This window comes from Xiphophorus couchianus, chromosome 7 (assembly GCF_001444195.1).
Source record: "Xiphophorus couchianus chromosome 7, X_couchianus-1.0, whole genome shotgun sequence".
In the NCBI taxonomy this organism is placed as follows: domain Eukaryota; kingdom Metazoa; phylum Chordata; class Actinopteri; order Cyprinodontiformes; family Poeciliidae; genus Xiphophorus; species Xiphophorus couchianus.
The window spans coordinates 32,500,084-32,528,076 of record NC_040234.1 but is presented as its reverse complement, the minus strand read 5'-3'; the positions used below and the strand labels follow the sequence as shown (position 1 = coordinate 32,528,076).

Here is a 27,993-nt window from a genome sequence, read left to right as displayed (position 1 = left end):
AGTGATTTTATGCACGGTTTTACACACTAATTTTTATTTTTCTCAAATTGATTCTTGTCATAATCCTTGACATCAATTCATTTAAAGTTCAGCATCTGATACGTCTTCCTAACTTTCTCCAGAACTGACTAAACGACCTCTCACTGTGAGCCATTTAGGATTGTTCTTTAGAAACTTGATAAGAAGATGGCGGGGTTGTTTTCGGGGGATCACTACAGAAGACGTTATCTTTGTTTTTGTATTGCTTGTCCGCTCTGTGCTTTGACTTATTAACCTGCTCTGACAGATGTACTCCATAAGTATAGGCACTTTTTCTTGATGCCACTGCACCTTGGTTTCTTCCAAACTCTACGGCTCCCTTTACAATGGCTTCTTGGGGCCTAAAAGGACACAGAACTTTGCAGTTGTCAATAAACTCATCAGTAATGTATCTCCATAGATACTGACTTTCAGCAAAACCTCCCACTAACAGAATGTATTTAATGCTGTGGGTTTTGTAAAAGATTTCTCTTAGACTCTTAGTGATGCTCCACAGACTCTCTTCAAAAAAAGATCTCAGTTTCTGCTTAAATATTTTGATTACTCCATCATCATAAGATGCATCTTGAACTCGATAAAAGTATTCTTCCATGTCCTGTTTTTTCTGAGCCATCATTCCTAGATTCAGTGGACAGATTATTTCCATATCTTCATCTTTTCTCTTGAAAAGTGTGAAGTCATACATGATTCTGCTAACCTCACTGGGATACTTTTCTTCATACTCATCCCAGATTTCAGGAGAGAATGTGTCTCTGAGGAACTCTTTAAATTTTCTGTCCACAGTTTGTCCTCCCATATTGTTCCCAGAGGCTTTGTGCAGCTCCTTCAGAAATCCTCCTTCAAGGACTTCATGAACAGTGATGTCAATGGTTCCTCCTGAAACAAAGAGGAGGTTGTAAAACTGGCTGCTCTAGTGTAAATGATTTATGTTCAAATTCTCTGTCTTAATTAACTGTAAATAACAAAACATTAGTATTAATAAGTGTGAGTCATTGACTCTTATCAGAGGGCTTACCTAATAAAGATAATTATATAAGCAGCATACAAAAATTGTGAGTTTTAGTCCAGGTCTTGTTTTTTGTGTGAAACTACATAATTCTTTTATACACAATCATAAATAAGTTGAGCAATTTTGAAGTTTTTTTTCAGATTTTTCTGATTTTGCTGAATTAATATTCTTTGTTTTATTCTATTTTAACCCCCATAAACTATGCTGATTTGTCTGTATGTTTTATGTGGCTTTTTTGTTGCTAGTTCACTGGGAAAAAAAACAACCAGAGTATAAGGTGTAGCTCTGCAAGTAGCATAGTTCTGTGAAATGAGACTGTTTTATGGTGAAGTGATGTAGGTAACCATTTCTTCTAATATTAAGTTCTTTATTTCTGAGCATTTTTGGTTTACTTTAAACGTTAGTTCAATTTTCTCTGAGAAAGAAGTAATTGCAAGATCTCACTGATTTCCATATACCTGCATGATTGGTTAACGCTCTGCATGCAGGTTCTTTTTGTTTTTTTGCATGGCCGATATCTGAATGAGCCAGTAGAGTTCCAGAAACAGGAGGAACCCGCCGCCATCTTTGTGACTCGGACTAAAGCCTGGGATGATGTGGATGGACTACTGCTGGTGCTGGATGTTTTTCTTGGACAACAGATAAGCTTATTGAACAAAAAGGGGGCCCCGAATCCTTTATTATTTTTTTCCACAAACTATTTGTCAATGAACATTTTCAAAACTGACAACTTATGTGCACATTGACCGAGCTGACAGACTGAACTGTTATATTGAAGGACTAACTAGAATATGTAACTTGTTTTTTTCTTGGCAAAGAAACAATTGTTGAAGTGAGCTTTAAAGTTGCAGGTAAAAAAAAAATGTTATAGAACATTAATTTCTATAAGGGTGGATAATTAAAGTTTTTTTATTTGTTGGTAATTGGTGTTATATGGATTATTTTTCTGGAGGGTGGGGGAATAAACTTGTGTTGTTAAAACTTATTTGCTTATGATCCTCCTGTTTGACCCTTGAGCAGGGTTGTCAAACTCCAGTCTTCAAGGGCCGTTGTCCTGAAGTTTTTAGATGTGCCATAGGTACAAAACACTGGAATAAAATGGCTTAATGACCTCCTCCTTGTGTAGATCAGTTCTCCAGAGCCTTAATGACCTAATTATTCTATTCAGGTGTGGTGCAGCAGACGCACATCTAAAGGCCCTCCAGGACTGGAGTTTGACAATTGTGCCCTAGAGCATAAGTAACTTTCCAACTGAGTTCATTGCTAATTCGGTTAAGTAGTGGTGACACTATGAGTGATGAGTGGATGGGTAGGCTAAAATACGTTACATAACATCTAGTAAAATTTTAATGCTTCAATGCAAAGCAATAAAGCTACTTCTGTGCTACACTGTGTCATCCAATAGACCTTACTCTAAATTGTCAAATGAGATAAATCAAATTAATCAGATTTGTTATCTGATTTAGCATTTATGTTAACACTGACAGTGATAGCCTAAATGTAGCCCTTGGTGCTATCTTATAATCAGTTGACTTTACTCAAAACATCCACAGACATTCAAACTTCTGTCGTCATATTTTAAACCTCATGCTGACAAATAGCATTTAGTGCGAAGAACAATACGTCCCCATAATCCGTGATAAAACAAAGTTTCTACTCATTGGCACTAAATCTACACTATCTAAAGTCAACAACTTTCCCTCAACACTGACAGTTCTCTGGTCTCTCCAACCTCTCAAGTCAAAAGTCTGGGTGTCATTCTTGACAGTACTCTCTCTTTTCACTCTCATATTATTAATAATATTATCCGGTCTGCACACTTCCACCTCAGTAATATTAACCGACTTCATCCATCCCTCTCTCTGCACTCTGTTTCCGTTCTGGTCCATAGTCTGGTCATCTCTCGAATTGTTTACTGTAATTCCCTTTTCGTTGGTCTGCCTCATAAATCTATAAGTAAATTTCAACACGTTCAAAACTCTGCTGCTCACAACATTATCAAAACGGCCTCATTTGACCACATTACTCCAATTTTATAACAACTTCACTGGCTTCCTGTCACATTCAGAATTCAATTTAAAATCCTGTTGTTTACATTCAAGGCAATCCACAACCTTGCCCCTCCTTACTTGTCTGATCTTTTGCACATCACCACTCGTTCACATTCCCTTCGTTCTTCCTCTTCCATCCACCTCAGTGTGCCTCTTGTCTGTCTCAGCAACATGGGGAAAAGAGCCTTCTTTTGCTCTGGAACTCTTTTCCCCCTGACATCCGTAATATTGATTCTCTTCTGACCTTCAAAGCATAACTAAAACTCAGCTGTTCAAGTTAGCCTTCTCACTTTAACTGTGCAGTTATTTTTGCTGTTTTGTGTCTTGTAGCCATTTCTTTACTGTTTAATTTGTGTTTAATGTTGTAAAGTGTCCTTTAATAACAACAACAACAATAATAATAATAATAAGTATTATTATTATTATTATCATTATTATTATTATTATTATTATTATTATTATTATTATTATTATTATTATTATTATCCTGCCTGACCATTTTTTCATAACATTTGAGTTTATTTTAACAAAGTATTCCAAACTTGAGAGAACCTACTTATCAGTCTGAGTCTGAATATATACAGTATATACATATATATATACACACACACACTACAGTTCCAGATCCAGATGCAGTGCATCGAAGACAGTGTATTGAATTGCCCCAATTTAGTGATATTTGGTCATTGCTGCAACATTTATTATGCAGATGCTTTGTTTCTCCAGCAGTGGCCTTCTACAGTATAGATGCTGATGCATGAGCTGTGGCGTTCATGCAGCAGTATTTTTTAACATCAGTTGTATGTGCTAAATGTGTTTGAGGTCGATGCTGAAGCATTTTTTTCTATGGCATTACGTCTTCCAACAAGGGGCAATTGAAAGAATGAAACACAAGGGAGAAAAGGAATGTAAGTAAATTCTGAAGTCAGTAGGTTAATGTTTTAATGTACTCATACACCAAACATGTAATGATTTAATCTCCATCATTCATGAGAAACTTGTTATATTACAATTGATCTAAACATACTGGAAACAGAAGATGAGCAGAATAAATTTTGTTTTATGGTAAAAGAAAAGAAAAAAAATGGGACCCAAAGAGCTAATTATATTTATTCTAACCACCATTTGTGAGTCACTTTTTTCTAGAACAGATACTTATAAATAATTACACCATTGATTTAATTCTAATAAAATGTCTGTCTTCATTTAAAACAGACACCACTGAAAATGTCTTACCTCCACAATCAACAACAATGTACTGAGTTCCTGAAGATTGGTCCAGTTTGCTTTCACCACGGTTTTCTGCTATGAAACCATCTGATGGTAGTTTCTTACAGTAGACTGAAGCTGCTTCTGGTTCCAGAGCAAAAACTAGATTGTTTTCAGTTCCATAAGTCACTATTCCTGCCTGCAAACAATGATAAAAGACTCATATTTTGAAACAATAAGGACATGGTACCGCTGTGTTGTCTAACAGTCTGTGGGCTTTACCTGAGTTGCAGCTTCTCTCATGAACTGTTTGGCTGAATGATCCCAGATTGCAGGAACCGTCAGAACCCAGGTGAAATCAGAGGCTGTGAACTTCTTTCCTTCAGTGTTTTGTTGAATGGTCTTCAGAGCGTCATCTTTCAGGAATCTTAAAGCTTCTGTAAAAACCTTCAGAGCCTTCATTTCCCTCCCATTGGCTGCTTTGATTGTCAAGTCTGTAGTGACTTTCTGGAGATGTTTGACAATTACATGAAATTTAATGGATGTCGAAGTCTCAGAAAGAAATTAATTCATTGAATTTATCTACAGTCAGACACACTCATACGTGTTTCCATATTTTCAAGAGCTTAAAGTTTATTCATTTGCTTCTGCTGTAAAGAACAGGATGGAGTGCAAGTGCATTCAGGATTGTAAAAAGTTTTAATCATGGAACCAAAGTCAGGTTGCACAAGTAGACAAAGCAGATAAGATATCAGTGGGCCAGTTAATCCCTTTTTTCACTTAATAGTTGCAACAGTGTGTCCAACTTGCTTGCTATGCTGATTAGCAATAATAACAGAGAATTAGAAAGAAAAACAACTACATAAGGGAACTGGAACTAAGACTTGCAATATAACAAAAACACTGCACCAAATGACAGACAGATATAAGAATCCCTGGACTGTCCGTTGTTGTAGTTTTTATAAGTTTGAAACACTCATATATATGCTTGCAGAAAATATGTTTACTCACTTTGCCATAGAGTGACATCTTAAAGCAATCAAAGAAGAACATTGCTCTGCCATCTTTGCCTGATGTTTTTAAGGAAGTCTGTTTGGCTTTATATCCGAAGCTGACAAACTGTTGATGTTCATCAAACAGGATGCAGGTTGGAGCCTTTGGGGTTTCTAGTCCAATTTCTTCACCCCAAAACTTCACATGAGGGTCTACTTCTTCTTCTCTGGATGCCAAACTGAAGGCATATCCACTGTATGTTGTTCCAAAGTCTATACTTATGATGTAAGATTCCCCCATTGCTGGAACAGGTCCTGCAGGTTGTGCAGAGGAAAAGAATCAGGAACTGAGAGGCAGGTGTTTCAGGTAGACATTTATATAGAATTAGGACTGACATAAAGTCCAACCCTCCATGAAGCGACATCTTGATTATTATGAATGTCATCTGGTGAATGTACTCAGTTTGATCAAGACCAGGACAGTGAGATGGCTGTAGGCAACTCCAGGTAAATACATCACTTTAAACATAACTTTATAATAAAATGTTTGAATAAACATGGTTTACTGTTAAACCTAAGACCTGAAAATAGTTTTAGCTTTGATTAACAGTTGGTGATTTTTATGGATTAGTTACCACAACTAATATTCCTTATAATTCTTAAGAGTTGAAAAAATGGATGGCTCTCATCCTAATTTTTGTCAAGAATCAACTCAGCTTTATTACTTTGTGTGACAACAACTACTGGAGCCTCACTGTGACATATCACTACAGACCCATTGTCCATTTTTACTCTTATTTTGTAAACAGACCCATATTAGTACAAGGAGAAGATAACTTGACCTCCCTCAGTAAACGGTACTGTATCTCAACAAATGATATGGATCTAGACATAAAACAGAAAGAAAATCTAAGAACTTCAGCATTTGCTCGGCATATTTAACCTCCCTCTACTCTAAACAATGAGTATAAATCAATTGATACCTGCTCTCCATAGTTTCAGATCATATATGTGGACTTATGTTCATGAGACAGAATTTATTGACTGACTTTGTGTTTTTTTAGAATAGAATGGAAATTGCCTTTATTGTTGCATAGTGGGGAGAGTCAGGTGTTCCAGTAGCAATGTAAAAGTCAGATATTATCATAAATGTATGTTCTGATATACATTAGACTAACATGTATGACATGTTTGCATGAAGAATTCAAGAATTGGAAGACACCCAACAACAGCAAAATCAGCAGATAAGGTAATCTCTGTTTAATTTGAAGTATATTTGAGAACTAAACAAAAAAATTTGTTTTTAAGATGTGCCGGCAAGAAATCCAAGCTTAGAAACAGGTCTGAGAGAACAAGAGTAAGAGGAAATTGCTTTATGGTATAAATTGATGGTACAAAGGTACATTATTGTGCAAGGAGAAATCAACCTTGTGACTGAGCTGGATTTAATGTTCATTGTGATGGAAGGGTAAAAAGTAATGGGTAACACCTTATTTGAAGGGATGTCATGCATAATATACTGGCAATCCTTATGCATGACAAAGTCATGACATGACACACATAAATATAACATTAATACCTGTCAGGAACATTAAGAAGTCTTCATGAATGTTTATGACTGTTGACATGAAGTGTCATTCGGTAGATAAAGACACTTTTAATGCAAAGTTGTTCTAAAAGTTGCATTAAAAAGTCCATTAAAAGTGTCAACTTTGCACTAAAAGTGTCATTATTTTACAATGACATGTCATGACAACAGTCATGACATGTCATTTTTCAGTTTTCAAACCATTGGTAAAAAAATTTCACCTTATTCTTTTATTTTATTTTTTAATTAATCTAGTACAATCCCATTATTTTAGTTTTTTAAAATGCTTTAATAATTATTAACAATGATTAACAGTGTTTTTCTAAACTCCGTGTACTTTTCAGTACCTTTAAAATGTGATTTGTTTTCTTAATGTAGTTTTTAAAATAAATAAAAATCACTGCTTTGCATTGACTGAGTGTTCAGCAGAGGACAGAGCACCATTTGGGAAGGCAGAGTGAAACAGTATTAAGCATCACTGACATGTTTGGGATCTTATGTCACAACAAAAATTATTAAAATTAGTGAATGATTGAACAGCTTAATTTCGTATCACATTTTTTCAGTATGAAGCTAAAATTCTAAATCTGATCCCAGATTAGGGTGAATTGTTGTAGATGTCATCTGGATCAGTTTTAATCTGAGTTTTATTGTTTGAATTGATTGTTAATAATTGAACACATTTTACTTCATTCTTAATTTATTACAGATCCCTTTATTATTCACTCAAGTAAATAGATTTTATTTCATTGTTAAAATACCTTTAAAAAGATGTATACAGAATTTTAATCTGGCACCAGATGCAGTGTTTCTTAAATGTATCTAAATTCATGTCATGCTGCCAAGCCAAATGTCTTTATGAGTGTTGCATTCTGCCTATATGTTATTTATTTTTCATCATTGCTCTTTGTAATGTCAGTGTCCATTATAATGCTGAATGTTCATTCAGTAATCTGGTACATCATAACATTTATTTATTTACGCAACAATCTACACATCTTTTGTAATTTTAATGGGTTCATTGCTCAAACTTGGAGTTTCACTCACTCAAATAGTAATGTTATGTTCTGTAACTATACTATTTCAATTATTTCTTTTCCCATGAGTGTTACAAACAGAGATCTTTCTTTCAAAGCATACAATGGATTTCTGTACAGGTGGATACATTTTGCTATTGATAAAAACATTATCCATATTAATCTTTTGGGCCACTTTGATTTGTTAATCCTAAATAGCTTGATTCACAACATGAAAGCAGTAGACTACCTAAGTTATTTCACCCTAAACTTAGATCTTTCTACATGGAAGTCACAGAAAAATGCATTCCTTTTCCTGCTGGATGATCAGTATGTCAGTGGAAAAAAACATATTTCTATAACGATGGGAGAAAAGCCCTACAGGAAATTATAAGTCAACTAAGCTCCAGTTCCTGCTGTCTGGATGTTTTACCCACACATTTCTTTAGAAAGTCCTGCCTGTTATTGCTGCTGATCTGATCCAAATAGTAAACTCATCGCTCTCATCAGGCGTTTTCCCCCAGGCTTTGATTTCAAACATTTCTTTGTTTCAATTGGAAACTTCTCATCAAAGAGGTCAAAGGTCACATGTGGGGTACCCCAAGGTTCAATACTAGGACCCCTTTTATTCAATATTTATATGCTCCCATTAGCTCAGGTTATAACAGGAAATAATATTAGCTACCATAACTATGCAGATGACACACAGCTCTACATTACGATGTCACCAGGTGACCTTTGACCCCATCCAATCACTGAACAGATGCTTAGAACAGATAAATGTGTGGATGTGCCAAAACTTTCTCCAGCTGAACAGAAACAAAACTGAAGTTATTATTTTTGGACCTAAAGAGGAACGATCTAGAGTTATAGATCTAGAGTTATAGATCTAGAGTCAATGCACAGCTTCAGTTATTACAACTGAAAACCAGCGATCAGCCCGAAACCTGGGAGTAGTGATGGACTCTGACCTGAACCTCCAGAGCCACATAAAGACAGTCACAAAGTCGGCCTTCTATCACCTGAAGAACATTTCCAGGATTAAAGGACTAATGTCTCAGCCAGATCTAGAGAAACTCATCCATGCGTTCATCTTCAGTCGTATTGATTATTGCAACAGCGTTTTCACAGGTCTGTCCAACAAATCAATCAACCAGCTGCAGCTGATCCAGAATGCTGCTGCTCGCGTTCTCACTAAAACCAGGAAGATAGAGCACATAACACCAGTTTTAAAGTCCCTCCACTGGCTCCCTGTAGCTCAAAGAATAGACTTTAAAATACTGTTAGTTTATAAATCACTGAACGGTTTAGCACCACAATACATTAAAGATCTGCTTTTATTGTATCAACCTTCCAGACCTCTCAGGTCTTCTGGTTCTGGTCTGCTCTGCATCCCCAGAACCAGAACCAAACGAGGAGAAGCAGCTTTCAGCATCTATGCACCACAAATTTGGAACAAACTTCCAGAAAACTGTAAAACAGCTGAAACACTGACTTACTTTAAATCTAGACTAAAAACCCACCTGTTTAGGATTGTATTTGAAACGTAATCAATTACAAATTTAATGATGTAACTTGACTTAATGCTGTGTTTTGATTGCTGATTCTATGTTGCATTGTGTTTCTGTTTTTGATATGATGTAAAGCACTTTGAAATCCCTTGCTGCTGAAATGTGCTATACAAATAAAATTTGATTGATTGATTGAAAAGCTCTGAAAAAGACAGGTATTTTCTTTTATTAAATGTGTGCAGTTCTCAATGTTAACGCAAGGTAAGTTTTCATTTCAAGTTCTCAAGTTCTGTGAACAGGCAAGAAGTTGTTACTTAAGCATGACCACTAATCACGGCAGACAAACAGTTTTCCTGTCATATTTGGTTGTTTCACAGATTATCTGTCTCATGTGCAGTGAGACCACCAACATACTGATAAAAGTTTAAGTGGTTTGCCACTATGAAGCAGACAGGCGTATGTTAACAGAATGCCAAGGCAGAAAGCAATTACTTTGGAGAGACAATTGTCCCTAATTATAAATCTGAGATGTTAAAAAGGCATGTACAAACTATTTTAGCCCTCATTCCACAGGGACAATAATTATTAACAAGGGAAAAATATTCAGATAATAGACAGATTGCCAGTCTTACCGGGAGTTTACAGTAAATTCACTTCAAAGTGAATAGTAAAGAGTAAAGTTACTGACAGTTTTATTGGAAAAGCACTGAACAAATATGAGTGTTTAGAAGAGTTTAATATTTTGCCGTGGACATGGCAGCATGGGTGAGGCTTTGAAGGTTATAATTAAAAGAAGTTCAAGATGTGGAACAATGATTTTTTTTTTTGACGGATGAGACCTAAATAGAAATTCTTGGTTGTAATGTAAAAAAAAAAATACATGGCCTACCAGCACCAATATGTTATATGAAAAGACAAACATGGTGGTGGAATGGTGATTATTAGGGCACATCTTGCTGCTAGAGGACCTGGGTCCCTTATGGTCATCAGGTTGACTATAAACTTCTCTGTTTATAGCTTAAACTTAATTCAACAGTACAATACCCCCATCAAATCTACAACAGAGTGCAAAAGAAAACAATCAAAATTTTGCAGTGGCCCAGTGAAAGTCCAGACTTCAACTTTGCTAAAATGCAGTGGTAGGATCTTAGGATCTAATTCACACCTTTGGGCTTAAAAAGTTTTTCAAATAAATCTCAATGAAAAGAAATAAAGATGAAGATATATTCAAGAAAAAATATATGCTAAAAGTTTAGAATCTCTCCTTGGGCTGCCACCTGATTGTGGTGGAAGGGTTTGAGTGTCCCAATGATCCTAGGAGCTATGCTGTCTGGGGCTTTATGCCCCTGGTAGGGTCACCCAAGGCAGACAGGTCCTCGGTGAGAAACCAGACTAAGAGCAGCCTGAAGACCCCGTATGATGAGTTGTAACAATGGACTTAGTGTTCCCTCACCCAGATGTGGGTCACCGGGGCTCCACTCTGGAGCCAGGCCTGGAGGGGGGGGGCAGACCCTGGCGGTCCGATCCTCGGTTGCAGAAGCTGGCTCATAACAAACACCTCATAACGAACACCATGTTCAGACATAAGGGTGTCCACGTGTGCATTTGGCACCAGGACAGCCTAGGCTGCATTTCGATGATCAACGTTGTCATTGTTTCATCAGATCTGCGGCCGTATGTCTTGGACACTCGGGTGATGAGAGGTGCGGAGCTGTTCACTGACCACTACCTGGTAGTGAGATGGCTCCGGTGGTGGGGGAGGAAGCCGGTCAGACCTGACAGGCCCAAACATGTTGTGAGGGTCTGCTGGGAACATCTGGCAGAGTCTTCTGTGAGATGGAGCTTTAACTCCCATCTCCTGCAGAACACTGAACATATTCCGGGAGAGGTGGGGGACATCGAGTCTGAGTGGACCATGTTCCGTGCCTCCTGTGCCATTTTTTATTTCATAACATGCAATGTATCAATTAATTTTTTCCTTATATGTGAATTTGAGTTGTGAGCAACATCAGGTTTGAACACCATGTAATACTAGAAATCTCTTATATTGTACTGTCAAAACATAGTGACAGTTTTAACAAATATGTATAAAACATTTTTTTTAAACAAAAGCTACATGCTGCAGCTTTAATATTTGTTTTGCCTGTCTCCAAATTGATGAAAACTCATCTGTTGTTGATGCTATGTTGCATGATTTTGTGTTTTTATGATGTAAAGCACTTTGAAATGCCTTGTTACTGAAATGTGCTATACAAATAAAATTTTATTGGTTGATTAATTGATTGGATGTGGTTTAAAGAGCAGCTTATGGAATGGAGATTTGACACAAAGGCTGATGTGCTGGCAGTCATGTTATCCTAAAATTTTTGGTAACGCACTACCAGCCTGAACCTGTTAAATTCACATTTGATGAATGTTTGCCCTCTGTTTAAGGACACATTAAAGCAGATATGCCCAAAGTCGGTCCTCGAGGGCCAGCAAGAGGCTGGCCAGCAAGAGGGTCAGCAAGTTCTACCATCAGGGAGATGAAGGTATGTTTTAATATGTCTTCATAATGTAATATTTATAAAAAAGATCTGTGAAGCTGTTAATAGAAAACTAACTTTATAGCAACCTTGAACGGTTCAGTTCAACAGCCAAACATTTATGCTAGCATCTTTGTGAAGCTGAATTTTAATTTGAAATTAGTTGATTTTCCTGCTTGGCTCTGTATATTTCTGAGGTTTGTTGGCTACAAAACAGTGTGTTTGATAACATTTGATAAGAATAATTATTCTCAATGTTTGACATTGTTTAGCAAAATGACTTACATCAGGCTACATGACTGCTGCATCAATATATCAATGAGCTGCTCTAAGCTGTTGTTGGTGATATGTTGTTTGCTGTTGATCATTTATGTGGCTAAAACAAACATTATTTTTACATCAACTTATAAGGTCTGTGAAACTTACGTTAAAATCATTTCAAGGCTCAGAATCAACCAGGTACAGGTACCGGTCCACGTTCTCAGGGAAGAAAAACTCCACTGGCATAAATAACATTTTCAGCTATTGGAGTAATGCTTATGAGAAATTAATTTAGTCATAGAATGTCATGAATATGTGTGTAGAGCTGCACCAATTGCAATTTCCTGGCCGATCCCCAGTTACCAATCTTTAAAAAGCCTGACCTGCCGATTTTGATTCTGGCCGAATGTTTCTGAAATGTCGCTAAATGTAGCAAGAAAGTCACTGAGTTGGCAACAGTGGGGTGAATGTTAACTGCAAATGTGCAGATCTGACCTGGCGGGCCGGTCTGTCAGTCAGACCTGCAGAGCAGAAGAGGAGAGAGACTGATTTTTAAACCTTTGCTGACAAAGATAAGGTCAGGGGATAAGATAGGCTTCACATGTAACAAAAGTAAGGAAATTGGCTCCCAGGGATCGACTGGTCAATAAATTCAATAAGTTCTAAATTATTCATATATAGAATATAATGTGAACAGCACTATCAGGGATGCAATAAGTTTATAGCAGGTGTGTGAATTATCTAATATTCTAACTGTTGATTCCAGCAAGTCTACATTGTTAGCAGAAATAGAGGGTCCCAAAACCAAATTTCGCTTAGGGCCCCAAGAAGGCTTGGATCGCCCCTGTGTCTAACTGATAACCCACTGAATAAGTCAGTAATTTATTGTTCTGCACTCGCCATTTTCCCACAATACTGGTCTGCTCTCTGCTGGCCAATGACATTTATTACAGCACAGAAATAAATTTTCAAACACAACTCAGTTCTTGGTGATTAAATGTATAAAGGTAGGATTGGACTGCAGGAATATTTTCCAGGAACCAAAATATGTGTCAACTGGAATTCTTTAAACTCTGTAAGCCCACTTCATCTACCAGGGTGAAAACAGAACATTTTATTAACTCAATTCTTCACTTACAGAACAAAAGATAAAGTCTATACTATTTAAATTCAAAGTGCAAATATTAGATATAAATTTTAGTCTTCTTTGCTGGTTCTGGTAAAAATGAAAAGGACAACCATTGAAAAGTTATTTCTTTTTTACATTTACTCTTTCTGTATTTTTTAAAACAAAATACACAAAATGAATGTGCTACAGCAAATTAAGAATGATTTACTGGTTTTATAATTAAGCCCCTGAATGCATCATCTTGCCCATCCATGCTACACAAACTGAGAAAGATCGAGGCAATCAAGAGTTTTACAAAAGTTATAGTCACTGTGTTCCTTTAAGGGTTACAGACCACACATAGACAGGCCTCTCTCATATACATTGAATCTTCAAGCTGTGGTTGTTACTGGCACACACTTACATATTCAGCTGAACATTTTAACTAGGGCAGTCTCAGTACTGTGGTGAAAATAGAAACCAGACTGAAAGGAAAGACTGAAAGGGTTGGTTATTGTTAAGAAAATATTGTTTGAAACATCTTTTTCAATAATTTCGCTGACGAATGGAAGGTTGGAGATCAGCCTGTACCTGTATTGGTATGATGCTAGCCCTGTATTTACTTGATATCGGATCGATGCCAGAATTCCCAGTATCACATACCCATAGAATCTGTCTTGAAGATATTTTTTAAAAGTTTTTCAGAACTTGCTATAAAATTTTATAGCTGTTTTCAAAAAAAGTTGAAATGTTATAAAATGTTCATATAAAAAATTTAAGTAACGCTGTAAGGACTTTAACTGTGGTAAATTGTTGATCAACTCTTCAAAGAAAAATCAACAAGATAAAAATATTGACATATTTCTGACTAACCATGTGATATTTTTAGTAGCATAAGTTCTAATTGGCCCAAGGTTGGATGGAATATTTTTGCAAATTTGATTACATATCCTTCTTTCTGTTAAGAACATCACCACCACTACCAACGTTTCAACACATATAAAGTGGAATCGGTCAGAAGAGACCAGCTTGAATTGGCTGAGCCTAGAATTAATCACAGAAAGCTGAATATTATTTATGAGAAAACCAAGCTCAAAAGATTGTAATAATGGTAACACAACAATCAAACAATAAAGATTATTCATTGACCTTTCAAAAAGTTCAACTGCCAATTCATTTACATATATAATTTTAAATGTTTATTAAAATACTGTAATGAATATATTCTGTCTTAAATGGACTGGCAACCTGTCTAAGGTGTACCCCACCACTCACCTGTTGACCGCTGGAGATGGGCACCAGCACCCCTCCTGACCCCTACTAGGGACAAGTGTGTTAGATGATGGATGGATATTCTGAAGACATAAAATCATCTTGAACAGTGTTCTGTTTCTCATTAAACAAATCAATTATGTATGCTTTGTATCAAAATTCAAGCCCTTAGTGGAGGCCTCTCATGGTTTGAGGACAGTAGACTAGTTTAACTTATGCTTTCGACGGAGTCTGAGTAGAGGAAACTTTATGAGAATATCTTCCTAAGATTGTTTTTACATTTTTACATGACAAGTCATAGAGTTTCTAGAAACCTCACCCTTAAAAAACAATGGAGACACGCAGCTCTGAATGTACCCTGACTTTGAAGAAGCTGCATCTACAAAGTTTTTTAAAAATACTGGAAATGTACATATATATAAGCTGCACCGGGCTATAAGCCGCATGGTTCAAAGTGTGGGTGTGTGTGAGGGGGGTGGGGGGAGTAGCGGCTTATAGTCCGTAAATAGTTTGTTTCTCATTTCTTTAGATGAGTGCATGATGTGTTACTTTTTGAGGTCTTTTAGCTTCCTGATTCTACACGTCTGACAGGAATCAGGCCAGTGTTAGTGGTAAATTTAAAGTTTGCTTCCTAATCTGGTTAATAACGTTTCCTGATTAACCCAGGGAGGTAATGACCTGGTCAAATAGGACCACAGTGGTTTGGATTTTCTCTTCTTCTCTTAATAAATAGAATCTTTATTTTAAAAATTGATCTTTATTCTGTATCTTTAGTGATGATTAAATTGTTATGGCATGTTGCAGCTTACCTTTGTTTCCTTCAACTGTCGGCAAAGAGCTACAGCATAAGAGAGGAGCCATATTAGTTAATGTTACATTAAGTTATTTCTATAGAAATAACATCAAATTAACACTACAACATCAGAATTAATTCTACTCTGTTTTATTTCTTCTAAAACTGTAGGACCATCATCCAGTTTTTGGTAGAAAGAGACAAAAAAAGATAAACAATAAATCAGGCCAATGGAAATGATTGAGGTTGTTTTAATTTATCATCCTATAAATTGATTTATCGGTTATTGTGACAGGTCTATGTGTGAACATTAGACTAAATCCTTAAATATGCTGCTAAGTCAACATAAATGAAGTACCTTTCAGTTCGTTCTGGTGAATATAGTCGAGCAGCAAACGATGTTCCTGGAGGTCCAGGTCTACCTTCAATACTGCTGGAGCAACAAAATACGGTTTCAGTGATAGTGACCAACATCCATAACTGCCATAGTCTGCTGAAGATGCTTGCAGACTTCGGCATCATAAAACTAGATCAATCTGGGTTAAAGTTAAGACTGAAAATAGACTCTTAAACTGTACTGAGTGTGACACAGTTTAAAAATACACAGACTTAGCTACAAGTAGCATAGCTCACATAAACATTAGCTCCTGCTAACAGAAACATATGAGGAGGGCAGAGAAACAGACATATAAAACGTAATCTGAAATTATTTATGAAATGAGTCTCAAAAATACTCGTGCACTCTTAACTGGATCTGTACGTAAATGCAGTTTTGTGTGTGAGTATCTGGCAACTCATGCATACTTTTTCAACATTTGTCGGCGTAAGAGAAGGTTTAATTTCTTTTTACGGTTTACAAATGTGCCAAAATGTGTCGGCGATATTCAGTGGCGCACAGTGGGTTGTTTGATATCAGACAGAATGGGTTAGGAGAGGAACGCCGCAGACCCGTCAGAACCTAAAGAACCAGACATCAGTCTCTTCATCCCTCAATCATTTCCTGAGACCGAAAAATAATATAAATGGCAATTTAAAGAACAAATCATACAAATAGATGAATAAATAAATTAATAAATATTGTGAAGAGAAACTGTTTATTTTTTTGACATTAAAAACGCTTGTTAGGATTATGTAGGAAAAATGTTGATATCTTTTATAAATACAGTGTTTTGTGGTCAATATTATTTCACCATTTTATTAATGTGGGTTGCCAGTTTGGACCAGGCTTCCTAACAAGCTATAAGAATCATAGAAAACATGCTAACAAAATGCCTCAGACCTGCAGCCCACAGGTGGTTCTAGAGGCTGGTGGAAGTGACTCTTTGGCTCACTTATAGATTAAATGATGAAATATTGCCCTGTTTTTTGTTTCATTGTTTTGTAATTTTCCCATAGGCAGCAATTTATTCATTTATATATATGTACATTTATTATCATTGATACTTTAATCAACATATTATTCATTTAATATTTTGAAAATATTGCACAATATTCAAATGATTGCCACTTTCCATATATTGCAATATATTAAACATGAATATTTAATGTATGTTTATATATCCCACAAGTTGAACATTTAAAACATTGTACAGTTTGAAGGACTTCCTCCTTTAGTTCTCAGTTTCAGTTCCCCAAAGAAAAGAGCATCAATAAGTAGGAACCAAGTCAATGAGACCCTTTTAAACCAGGAACCTGCTGATTTATCGGCCAGTCGATTTATTGATGCCTATTATCTTAATTTCTAAAACTTCTATATGCTTAAAATTTGCAGGAGATCTGTGATCGGCCAATACTCACATGTGAAGCCAATCTTATCTCCCGACTATATCTACCTTGGCAGAGGTTTAAAAATCAACCACTGACATCTTCTGCTCTGCGCTGAGAGCAGAAGATGACATTGAGAGGTTTGACTGACAGACCGGCCCACCAGGTCGTGTCTGTACATTTGTGATTAATAATAGTCACCCTACTGTTATCAACTCAGCTACTTTCTTGCCATATGTAGCAACCTTTCAGACAAGAAAAAAATGGTATTGACCAAACTTGGAATTGGCAGGTCACAATTTTTAAAGATCGGTGCATTAATCTGTGCAGCTCTAATTTAAACCAGAGTCATCCAGTGGATGTAGAACCTCACATTCAGGGAAAGCATGCTAGCTTTAGAATAAAACTAGCTTTAGAATACAACTAGCTTTAGAATGAAACTAGCTTTAGCATGCTGTTGTCAGTGGTGGGAAGGTGGCTGTAGCTAGCAATAAATCTTAAAGCTCAGTGTTGAAGTCAAGGACTGGTGACAGCTGGTTGGAGCACAGATACATCCAACATCATCATCGTCTAGTACAGGTAGAAAGCAGCTGCGATCAGAAGCTTCCAACTTCTGAGGCAGAAACATGACTAGTTTCTGTTGTAAAAACAAGTTTTACACAGATAACTGAAACTAGGCACTACCTCTAGAGTTTAACCCTGGGAGGTATTAGCTGAAGTTCTCTGAAAAGAATAAGAAAAAAGAAATCTGTGTTCTTTGGTTTTTTTTTTGTTGCTCTGTATCAATGACGCTGAGTATTTAAAGTCCTCTACCTTCTTTAGTTTTGGTCCAAAGCAGAGAGTAGAGATTCAAATGATTGAGTGTAAACAGCAGTAAATTACAGAATCATCTGTATAAATATGTAGAAGACATTTGACAAGTTTGTGATCAGATCAGAAATGATGGTTATTATGACTGGTGTTAACTTACACTCTGCCTGATCGATCATCAGGAAGGTTCCAGCTTTTATCTTTGTGGCTCATCAACCTGTTACTCTTGAACAAATTGCTGAGTTCAGATACGGAAGAGTCTGATTCTTCTGAGAGCCTAAACATGAAAACAAGATGTTATTTACAGTCATTTTTTTCTTACATACATAGTTCAAAAACTGTTTACAAAGAATTTGCGCTGTAAAAAAATTTTCTGCATATTATGCTGTGTTTTTTCAAAAATGGTGGTTGTGACCTCAGAATTTTTTTAATTGTTCAAGACCACTTTTTGGAATAAAAAAAAAGAGGCATAGAGAAACAAATCCAGAAATTTTTATTTAATTTATAAGGAAGCAGTTATAGACTATTTACACAAATAAACATGTTTTAGTTCATTTTTATTATTTATCTGTATTGTTGTGATTGTCGTTTATATTGTAACACTCCCTGTGGGTCAGGGAGAAACTACATTTTCATTTTCTTCTGTTTTTATATATTTCTCAGAATTAATAAATCTGGCTTGACCCAGGATGTACCAGAAGAGCCCAGAACAACACTTAAATCTCTGCAGACCTCTCTGTGTCAGTTAAGGTCAAAGGTCATGAATCAATACAAAGAGAGAGAAAATGGCCTCCATGGGAGAGGTCCCCACTGCTGACCCAAAAGAACACAAAGACTTGTCTCCCAGATTGATCCAAAAAACATTTCTGATGATCTTTCATGGTTTTGGGAAATATATTGTGGACTGAAGAGAAACTAGTGGAACATTTTAGGAATGTTTATAGGTTTTTACATCTGAACTAAATATGATCTAGAATTTCAGAAACTGACCATCAGACCAGCAGACAAACAGTATGATGCTTTGCTGCTTCAGGGCCTGGATGACTTTCTGTGACTGATGAAATCATAAATTCTGCTCTTTAGCAGATATTTCTGACAAAGAATAGCCATCACTTCATGACCTATTGTGTAATATTTTCAAATTATTAAATGAATAATATAACATGTTATTTACATGTAATACAACAGAAAACATATTAGGAAACATATATTAGAATATATTCCAATATACAGTACAGTACAGACCAAAAGTTTGGACACACCTTCTAATTCAATGGGTTTTCTTTATTTTCATGACTATTTATAAGGCAAGAAATCCCACTTATTAACCTGACAGGGCACAGCTATGAAGTGAAAACCATTTCAGGTGACGACCTCTTGAAGCTCATCAAGAAAATGCAGAGTGTGCAAAGCAGTAATCACAGCTAAAGGTTGCTACTTTGAAGAAACTAGAATATAAGGGGTATTTTCAGTTGTTTTACACTTTTTTGTTTAGTGCATATTTCCACATGTGTTATTCATAGTTTTGATGCCTTCAGTGTGAATCTACAATGTCAATAGTCATGAAAATAAAGGAAACTCATTGAATTAAAAGGTGTGTCCAAACTTTTGGTCTGTACTGTATTTCCAGTAATATATTGGTAAATATAATTTCCTTTCCAAGGGGTTACCAGATATAAAAGAAGGGATGAGCTTTAAGAAATTCTGACATTTGATTAACTGAAATCTGATATGAAAAATTAGGATTCTCAAATAAACCTGAAGGGTATTTTAAGTAATATTTTACCATTTTAATCCACATGAATGAGTCGTTCCACAATTCAAATGTTGTTTATCACCCACAGCATCTATTATTACCGTATCTTCCACTGGGCCTCCTGGTTCTTCTGCTGAACTGCCTGCTGGCGTAGGGAATCCTCCTGCTGGCGTAGGGAATCCTCCTGCTGGCGTAGGGAATCCTCCTGCTGGCGTAGGGAATCCTCCCGCTGGCGTAGTAAATCTTCCCGCTCACGTAATAAATCTTCCCGGTGGCGTATAACCTCCATTTGGCGTATGACCTCCTGTTCTCTTTGTATGAGTTTCTCATACATATTTCTAAAACTCCTATGTTTAAAATTTGCAGTGAAAAACAGAATTCAGATTGTCAGAGAAAAAATTGGTCCGAATTTATATGAACTACTATACATATTAAGGTATCTCTACAGTAATCTATTAATCCTAAAATCAGAACAGGTTCAGTTTTCTATAGCTCCATATATGCATAGCAGGTTTCAGTGTCTGGTGGAAACTTACTCAGGTGTAAATGGAGGGTGACTATAAAAGTCACGGTCAGCGTCTTTAGACAAGTTGCTCCTAAAAGACGCATCGCTATATCCAGAAGAAGAACAGTCTGATCCTTGAGGGTCCCTAAATATGAAAGCATATTATTTACAGCCATATTTTTTTCTTACATGAATTGTTGATTTTTTTATTTTTATTTAACCATTTAAAACAAGATGAGATGAAGACCTCTCTCACAAAGGGGACAGATGGAAAACAATCACAAAACAAACATTAGAAATAAATAAAGTGAAATCAATTTGACAATAATTAGTTTCAAATGTGGAACTAATTATTACAGAAAAGATAAAAACAGAAAGAGTTGAAAATTTAAAACATTGTGCAGTTTGAAGGACTCCCTCCTTCAGTTCTCAGTTTCAGTTCCCCAAAGAAAAGAGCATCAATAAGTAGGAACCAAGTCAATGAGACCCTTTTAAACCAGGAACCTGCTGATTTATCGGCCAGTCGATTTATTGATGCTGATTTCTTTAATTTCTAAAACTTCTACGTGCTTAAAATTTGCAGGAGATCTGTGATCAGCCAATACTCACATGTGAAGACGATCTTATCTCCTGACTATATCTACCTTGGTAAGGTCTAAAAATCAACCACTGTTTTCTTCTGCTCTGTGCTGAGAGCAGAAGAAAACAGTGAGAGGTTTGACTGACAGACCTGCCCACCAGGTTGTGTCTGTACATTTGTGATTAATAATAGTCACCCTACTGTTATCAACTCAGCTACTGCCTTGCCATATGTAGCAACCTTTCAGACAAAAAGAAATGGTATTGACCAAACTTGGAATTGGCAGGTCACAATTTTTAAAGATCGGTGCATTAATCTGTGCAGCTCTAATTTAAACCAGAGTCATCCAGTGGATGTAGAACCTCACATTCAGGGAAAGCATGCTAGCTTTAGAATAAAACTAGCTTTAGAATACAACTAGCTTTAGAATGAAACTAGCTTTAGAATGAAACTAGCTTTAGCATGCTGTTGTCAGTGGTGGGAAGGTGGCTGTAGCTAGCAATAAATCTTAAAGCTCAGTGTTGGAGTCAAGGACTGGTGACAGCTGGTTGGAGCACAGATACATCCAACATCATCATCGTCTAGTACAGGTAGAAAGCAGCTGCGATCAGAAGCTTCCAACTTCCGAGGCAGAAACATGACTAGTTTCTGTTGTAAAAACAAGTTTTACACAGATAACTGAAACTAGGCACTACCTCTAGAGTTTAACCCTGGGAGGTATTAGCTGAAGTTCTCTGAAAAGAATAAGAAAAAAAATCTGTGGTTTTTTTTTTTTGTTGCTCTGTATCAATGACGTTAAGTATTTAAAGTCCTCTACCTTCTTTAGTTTTTTATGTAGAAGACATTTGACAAAATGAACCTGTTACTCTTGAACAAATTGCTGAGTTCAGATATGGAAGAGTCTGATTTTTCTGAGAGCCTAAACATGAAAACAAGATGTTATTTACAGTCATTTTCTTTTCTTACATACATAGTTCAAAAACTGTTTACAAAGAACTTGCTCTGTAAAAAAATGTTGTGCATATTCTGCTGTGTTTTTTCAAAAATGGTGGTTCTGACCTCATAATAAAAGCTCCTGCATATAGATATATAACCCCTAGATCTACCTGCAGGACAGGCAGAAAAAGACTGATCTGACTGACCACATTTTTCTGAGAAACGTCTATTTTCAATCAAACTTCATTTTTGAAACAAAACCAAAGTTACATTTACAAGTATAAAGCAGAACAAGATAGGAGAAGAGGAAGAAAACGATTAAGAGTTGATAAAGAAACTCTGTTAAACTCTGTTCTCTTACTGGTCATATGTTTCACCATTTTGAAAGACTTTTTTGATTTGTTAAATATCATAGACTAGATCTATTTTGTAATTTAGTCTACTTTTAAAAAACACAACTTTGTATTTGCTGCCTCTTCACTAGAACCAATGTACCTACTCATCTACCTCATTTTTTATAAATGTATATATACAGTATATATTTTTTAATTCTTCAAGACCACTTTTAGGAATAAAACAAAAGAGGCATAGAGAAACAAATCCAGAAATTTTCATTTAATTTATAAGAAAGTAGTTATAGACTATTTACACAAATAAACATGTTTTAGTTCATTTTTATTATTTATCTGTATTGTTGTGATTGTCTTTCATGTTGTAACACTCCCTGTGGGTCAGGGAGAAACTATATTTTCATTTTCTTCTGTTTTTATATATTTCTCAGAATTAATAAATCTGGCTTGACCCAGGATGTACCAGAAGAGCCCAGAACAACACTTAAATCTCTGCAGACCTCTCTGTGTCAGTTAAGGTCAAAGGTCATGAATCAATACAAAGAGAGAGAAAATGGCCTCCATGGGAGAGGTCCCCACTGCTGACCCAAAAGAACACAAAGACTTGTCTCCCAGATTGATCCAAAAAACATTTCTGATGATCTTTCAGGGTTTTGGGAAATATATTGTGGACTGAAGAGAAACAAGTGGAACATTTTAGGAATGTTTATAGGTTTTTACATCTGAACTAAATCTGATCTAGAATTTCAGAAACTGACCAGCAGACAAACAGTATGATGCTTTGCTGCTTCAGGGACTGGATGACTTTCTGTGACTGATGAAATCATAAATTCTGCTCTTTAGCAGATATTTCTGACAAAGAATAGCCATCACTTCATGACCTTCAGATCAAGGTCACTTGGTTCTGCAGAAGGACAACGATCCTAAACACTCCAAGTTTAGGTTCTAATCAGAGCCTAAATGTATATTCCTTTAAAATTCCACTCAACACATGTTGAATAAAACATTTCAAACTGACTCAGTCACAAGATTTAGATCCAACTCACCTCTCAACACCTGACAGTCGGTCTGGTCTAAGTTCCATATTAAAATCTTTTGACCTGTCGCTCCGGGAGGACTGACTGCTGTAACCAGATTCTGCATCAGATTCATGTGTTGTTGATGAATATTCCCTATGAATAAAGATGATTTAGTGATTTTAGTGTTGAGTTCTGACAACAATAACATCCTGGGCAGTTAGAGATGCTGATCTGACCTCTTGTTGCTGAAGTTCCTTTCAGTTGGATGGACTGCAGCCTTTCTCCTCGAGCCCCACTCCATTCTGTTCAGTTCACAACAGCTGACCCACAGGTTCTACCTTCATCTGAGGAAGAAACACTCATTATTATCTAAATGTTTATTATAATCATTAATAACATTCATATAACATTGGTTCATTAATTGTTTGTTTTGTTTTGTTTTTATTACAAAACAAAAAGAACTGATGTTTGTGTTTGTTACATTTTTTGGGGACAGAATGATCGATCTTGTTAAATTATCTGGAACAAGCAGGAAAACTAAAATGAAACCCTCTGTCATGTTCCGTGTTTTTCCTGTGTATTTCTTTTGAGTTTCTGTGTCCTTGAGTCTCTTCATTGTCCTGTCTCTCCTCAATTACTCCCAGGTGTTTCTCATTCCCTGATTACCTCCTGTGTATTTAGTGTCACCTGTGTGTCTGTGTCTTTGTCGGGTCCTCGTCTCGTTTGGCGTCTTGTCTGATGTTGTGTCAGTCCATTCGTTTCTCCTTGTCGCTACCTGTGAAGAGCCCTGGTTTCCGCTCTGCAGTGCTGCCTTGGTTGTTGGACTACATTTCTGGATCGTTTCTGTCATTAAATATTCTTTATTTCACTTACCTCGATCTCCTGGCGTCTACCTCAACACCTCACACCACCGCAATTCATGACACCCTCATAACATACCGCCAGTACAATAGAAATGATTAACAATGTGATTATGTCTCTTTCAGACCAATTATTGAATAATAATAAAAACTGTGGATAGAATCTAACTTCCAAGCCAAAAGGTTTTCTGATTAAATCTGGACAATTTGATTACAGTATACATCAGGGGTATTCAAGAAAACTGTGAGGAGGTCCAGTTCAAAGAAATTTCCTCAAGCAGAGGTCCGCAATATCGTCTATTTGCAGTATGACAATATCGGAATACATATTGTTAAAAAAAATAATAATACAGGTTAAAATAATTTCAAAGAAGTTTTATTAGCACTGAAACACAGGATAACATTGTGTGGCTGCAGTTTAAATTAAAAATAACTAAATTATGTATTCAAAAATAAAGAAAGTGCTTAAGAAAAAATAGCAGCTTCAGTTTCCTTTTGTTTGAACAATCTCAATATTTCTGCTCAACAAAACAACTCTCAAAACACCTGAACTATTTCTCTTACAGATTTCTCTTACATCTGTCTCCCCCCAATTTCCCTTGCTCAGTGTGAGAATTGAGCTTTGGCTTGCCCTGTCAACATTTTAAATCTGAGCTTGAAGGAGGTCAGGGCCATTCTCATGCACATGTGCAGATGCTCATTGGTGAGCTTGGAATGATATTTGGGGCCTGCCCATAGCAATGCATAAGGAGAGCAGTACTGACTTGCTTCGCAAGTCAGTACTGCTCTCCTTATGCATTGCATGGCAGGCACCTATTATTCTACACCCAATAGAATGTCTCTTTATTATTATAGTTACTTATTCCGTTACCGTTAATGCGGCTCGTACTGCTGCGTGCCCACCCACAAAAGTGGTATCAAAACGTGCCACCGCGGGTGAACGTGCGGCTTATTCCCGGCATTGGAGCTATTATTTTTATAAGGAATTGGACTTACGATGGCGATGTAAAAAGCGAAAAACGAGCCAAATTTCCAACTGCCAAAACGCAGAGCATAACTGACACCAACTGCCGCTTTTTTAGAGTGAGAAATGAAGAGAATTTTTGAGCCCAAAATAATTTTGAAATCGCCGTCACGCCCACAAATATCGCACGATTGGTATCAAACTCGGTCCTGACATTGATACGCATGCCTGCTCCGGTAAAATGTTTTCGAAATTTCTCTAGGGCTTACGGTTTTCTGTCACGGTGCTTCAGAGCGAAATCATGCGACAGGATTTTCTGTCGCTCTCTCAGGCTCTCTCCCATGTATTTTCATATATTTCTCAAAAATTTCAGATCTGGGCACACCATTTCTTTCTCTTATCACTGTTAATACTGTGAGTGACGTAGAGATATGAATTGCGGGACTATCGGAGACGACAAACGGCCCTCTCATACGCTTCAAACGCTTTTCGAATATGTATTACGGTTCCCGAACGGGAAGGAGTTGTTTCCAATGCTTTTTTTAGTTCAAACTGGCTGGCTCAAACAGAGAATTGTCTCCCCCTGCATGTCTCACTCACAGCTGACAGTTGGCAGAGAGAATTATTTACCATAGCAACGGAACTCAGGAGGCTATTGGCTGCTGGTTAGGACTACAAATACGCATCACTGTAGTTCTAACTATAGTGGAAGACCAGGAGGACTGAACTGGCCTTTACAACTACTTGCTGCTATGGGCTGTATTTAACTGATTTAACTCAGTCACCATTACACATGGGATTAGTTTGGAACATTAAAATGTCATACTGAAAATTTCAAAATAAAAGCCTTGAATATTTTTACATCATGTTATTGCTCTTTTTGGCTTTATGTGACTTTTTTATCCAAAGCACTGATACACATGGGATTAGTTTGGCCTTTTGAAATGAAGCATAAAGAAAATTTCAAAATAAAAGCCTTGAATATTTTTACATCAACTACTTGTGTTTTGAGCATTATATAACTGATTTAACCCAATGACTATTACACATGGGATTAGTGTGGACCTTTGGTTTAAAATTAATTCTCCCGTCAAAATTAACAAATATTTTAACAATTTATTCCGGGTCCGGATGGGATGGCATATGGGTCCGTTGGTTGCGGACCACGGGTATACATGTTGTTTATCAATTTGTGTATTAAAGTATGACATGATGTAATTGGTTCTACATAGTTCAAGTAGTACTCTGAATAAAAGCTCCAAAGTGAACACTTTAATAAGACTACTGAATTTTTAATATAGTATAATAAGTTTTAAGTTATAACTTTTAACTGTATCTTAATTTGTGAAGGCAGAAATGGCTCGCGTTTGGGCCTACTGTTGTGTGCAGCATATTATAGATCTGTAAATTCACTGATTTTATTTTCAGAGATTGTTAAAATGATCTACAGTGATCAAGATACCCGGTGAAAATAGGCTGCTGAAAGCTGATTTAATAAGAAAACGAGTAAAAATGGAACACCTTACCTTCAAATGAAGCTCACTTGGTAAAAACTTATCTGCGTCACAACCAGGAAGAAGAAAAGGTGAGCAGAATAAGGAAACTCTCAGCACCAGTGAGGGCTTGTTTAGCTCCACCTCTAAATGCCTAAACATGTTTAGCAGAAGAACCTCAGTAAGTCCAGCCTTCAGTCTATTCAAGATCCAGAGTTGGCCTAAATTCCTCCACTGTAAAAGTGTATATGTGTAATAAAATATTCCAAACTCAGTTAACATTTAGATCCAGTTCATTTTCTATATACTTGTTATTTTTCTCTTGTGATTATATGAAGATAAAATAGAGCCAAGTCTAATAGAACATAAAATAACAGTTGTGTTTGTGACCTCTCTGATTAGTGAGCAGACCTCAGATTGTCTTCTTGCTTTCATTGTTGGGATTGAAAGCAAGAAGACAATGAACTCACTGAACTCCGGTTCTTTCTCACCCCACACAACTCTGTGATTGTGCAGTTAACTAACTTCCTGGTTCTCTTCTTCCACATGAGCAATTATACAATCTTTTGCACCCAGGACTAGGGGTTGAACGACGACATATTTTTTAAGGTCGACTACATCATGATAATAGTCGAGTCGATGTCGACTAGTCGCGGTGACGTCATAGTGACGTAAGCGCAAAAACCCTTCACAACTACTTGGAGGCTTTATTAGCTATTTTCACGGCAAATATTGACCCCCCCCCCCCCCCCCCCCCCACACACACACACACACACACACACACTCTCCCCTTCTCCTGCTTTTACTAAGTCTATTATGGAGATTCTTCGTGAGCAGCGGGGAAAAGTTTGTTGCACAAAGTCGGGTCTGACTTTTTTTTTCTAAACACCGGCTGATGCTGATGATCTCTGGATAGTTACTATAGGAGTCAAACTATCACACTGACTACATGGTGCTTTTGGAACATCACAAGCCAAACTTGTTATGAACGGATCCCGTTTGGTTACAGCTGAATTCAACGAAACCACCTGCTTCTCCTCCGCCCGATGCGCGGCAGGAAGCTCTGCTGACTCAGCAGATTGAACGATTTAAGATATTTTCTAGTCAACTTCAACATGATAAAAGTCGAGTCGATGTCGAGTTGACTAGTCGTTGTGACGTCATAGCAACGCAAGACGCAAAGCTTTGGAGTAACGTACAGGCTTTATTACCCGTTTTCACGGAAAAATACGGCATTTACAGAACAGCAACAAGTGAAACAACAAAACATCGGGATAGTTTATGATAAATAATAAGTTGCTGGGAAACCAACATTCAAAAGGAAACGCACATCTTTTAGATGGCATGTAAAAACAATAAAAAGAGGTGGCGCGGGGGGTAAATAAGGTTCACTCGCTGTCAATATTCTCTTCGCTAAGAGTTCTCGTAATGGTATTCCCAGCGAGAGAGAAAATCATCTCGCTGGGAGTACTGGTTGCCGGAACAGCTAAATATTTTCTGCTGAGGTTTGCCAGACGGGGAAATCTGCCCTGGTTGCTGGCCCACCACTGCAGCGGGTTCGCCATGGTGGGGATCTGCGGTA

General features: G+C 36.8%; 1 protein-coding gene across 3 annotated transcripts; it reads right to left on the bottom strand.

The window, feature by feature from the left end:
* Positions 1 to 67: 67 nt before the first annotated feature.
* Positions 68 to 14,712, bottom strand: LOC114148766 (heat shock 70 kDa protein 12A-like). Of its 3 annotated transcripts, none has more exons than XM_028024256.1 (5): positions 12,367 to 12,478; positions 5,320 to 5,615; positions 4,591 to 4,815; positions 4,336 to 4,507; positions 68 to 915 (listed from the first exon to the last, which is right to left on the bottom strand). In XM_028024256.1, the coding sequence occupies exons 2-5, from the start codon at positions 5,599 to 5,601 to the stop codon at positions 155 to 157; spliced, it is 1,440 nt and encodes a 479-aa protein (XP_027880057.1). In that variant the 5' UTR covers positions 5,602 to 5,615; positions 12,367 to 12,478; the 3' UTR covers positions 68 to 154. The 3 variants fall into 3 exon arrangements, with proteins under 3 accessions (XP_027880057.1, XP_027880056.1, XP_027880055.1); XM_028024255.1 differs by lacking the exon at positions 12,367 to 12,478 and adding an exon at positions 14,585 to 14,712 and having other exon boundaries at positions 69 to 915; XM_028024254.1 differs by lacking the exon at positions 12,367 to 12,478 and having other exon boundaries at positions 69 to 915; positions 5,320 to 5,739.
* Between the last annotated feature and the right edge of the window lie 13,281 nt (positions 14,713 to 27,993).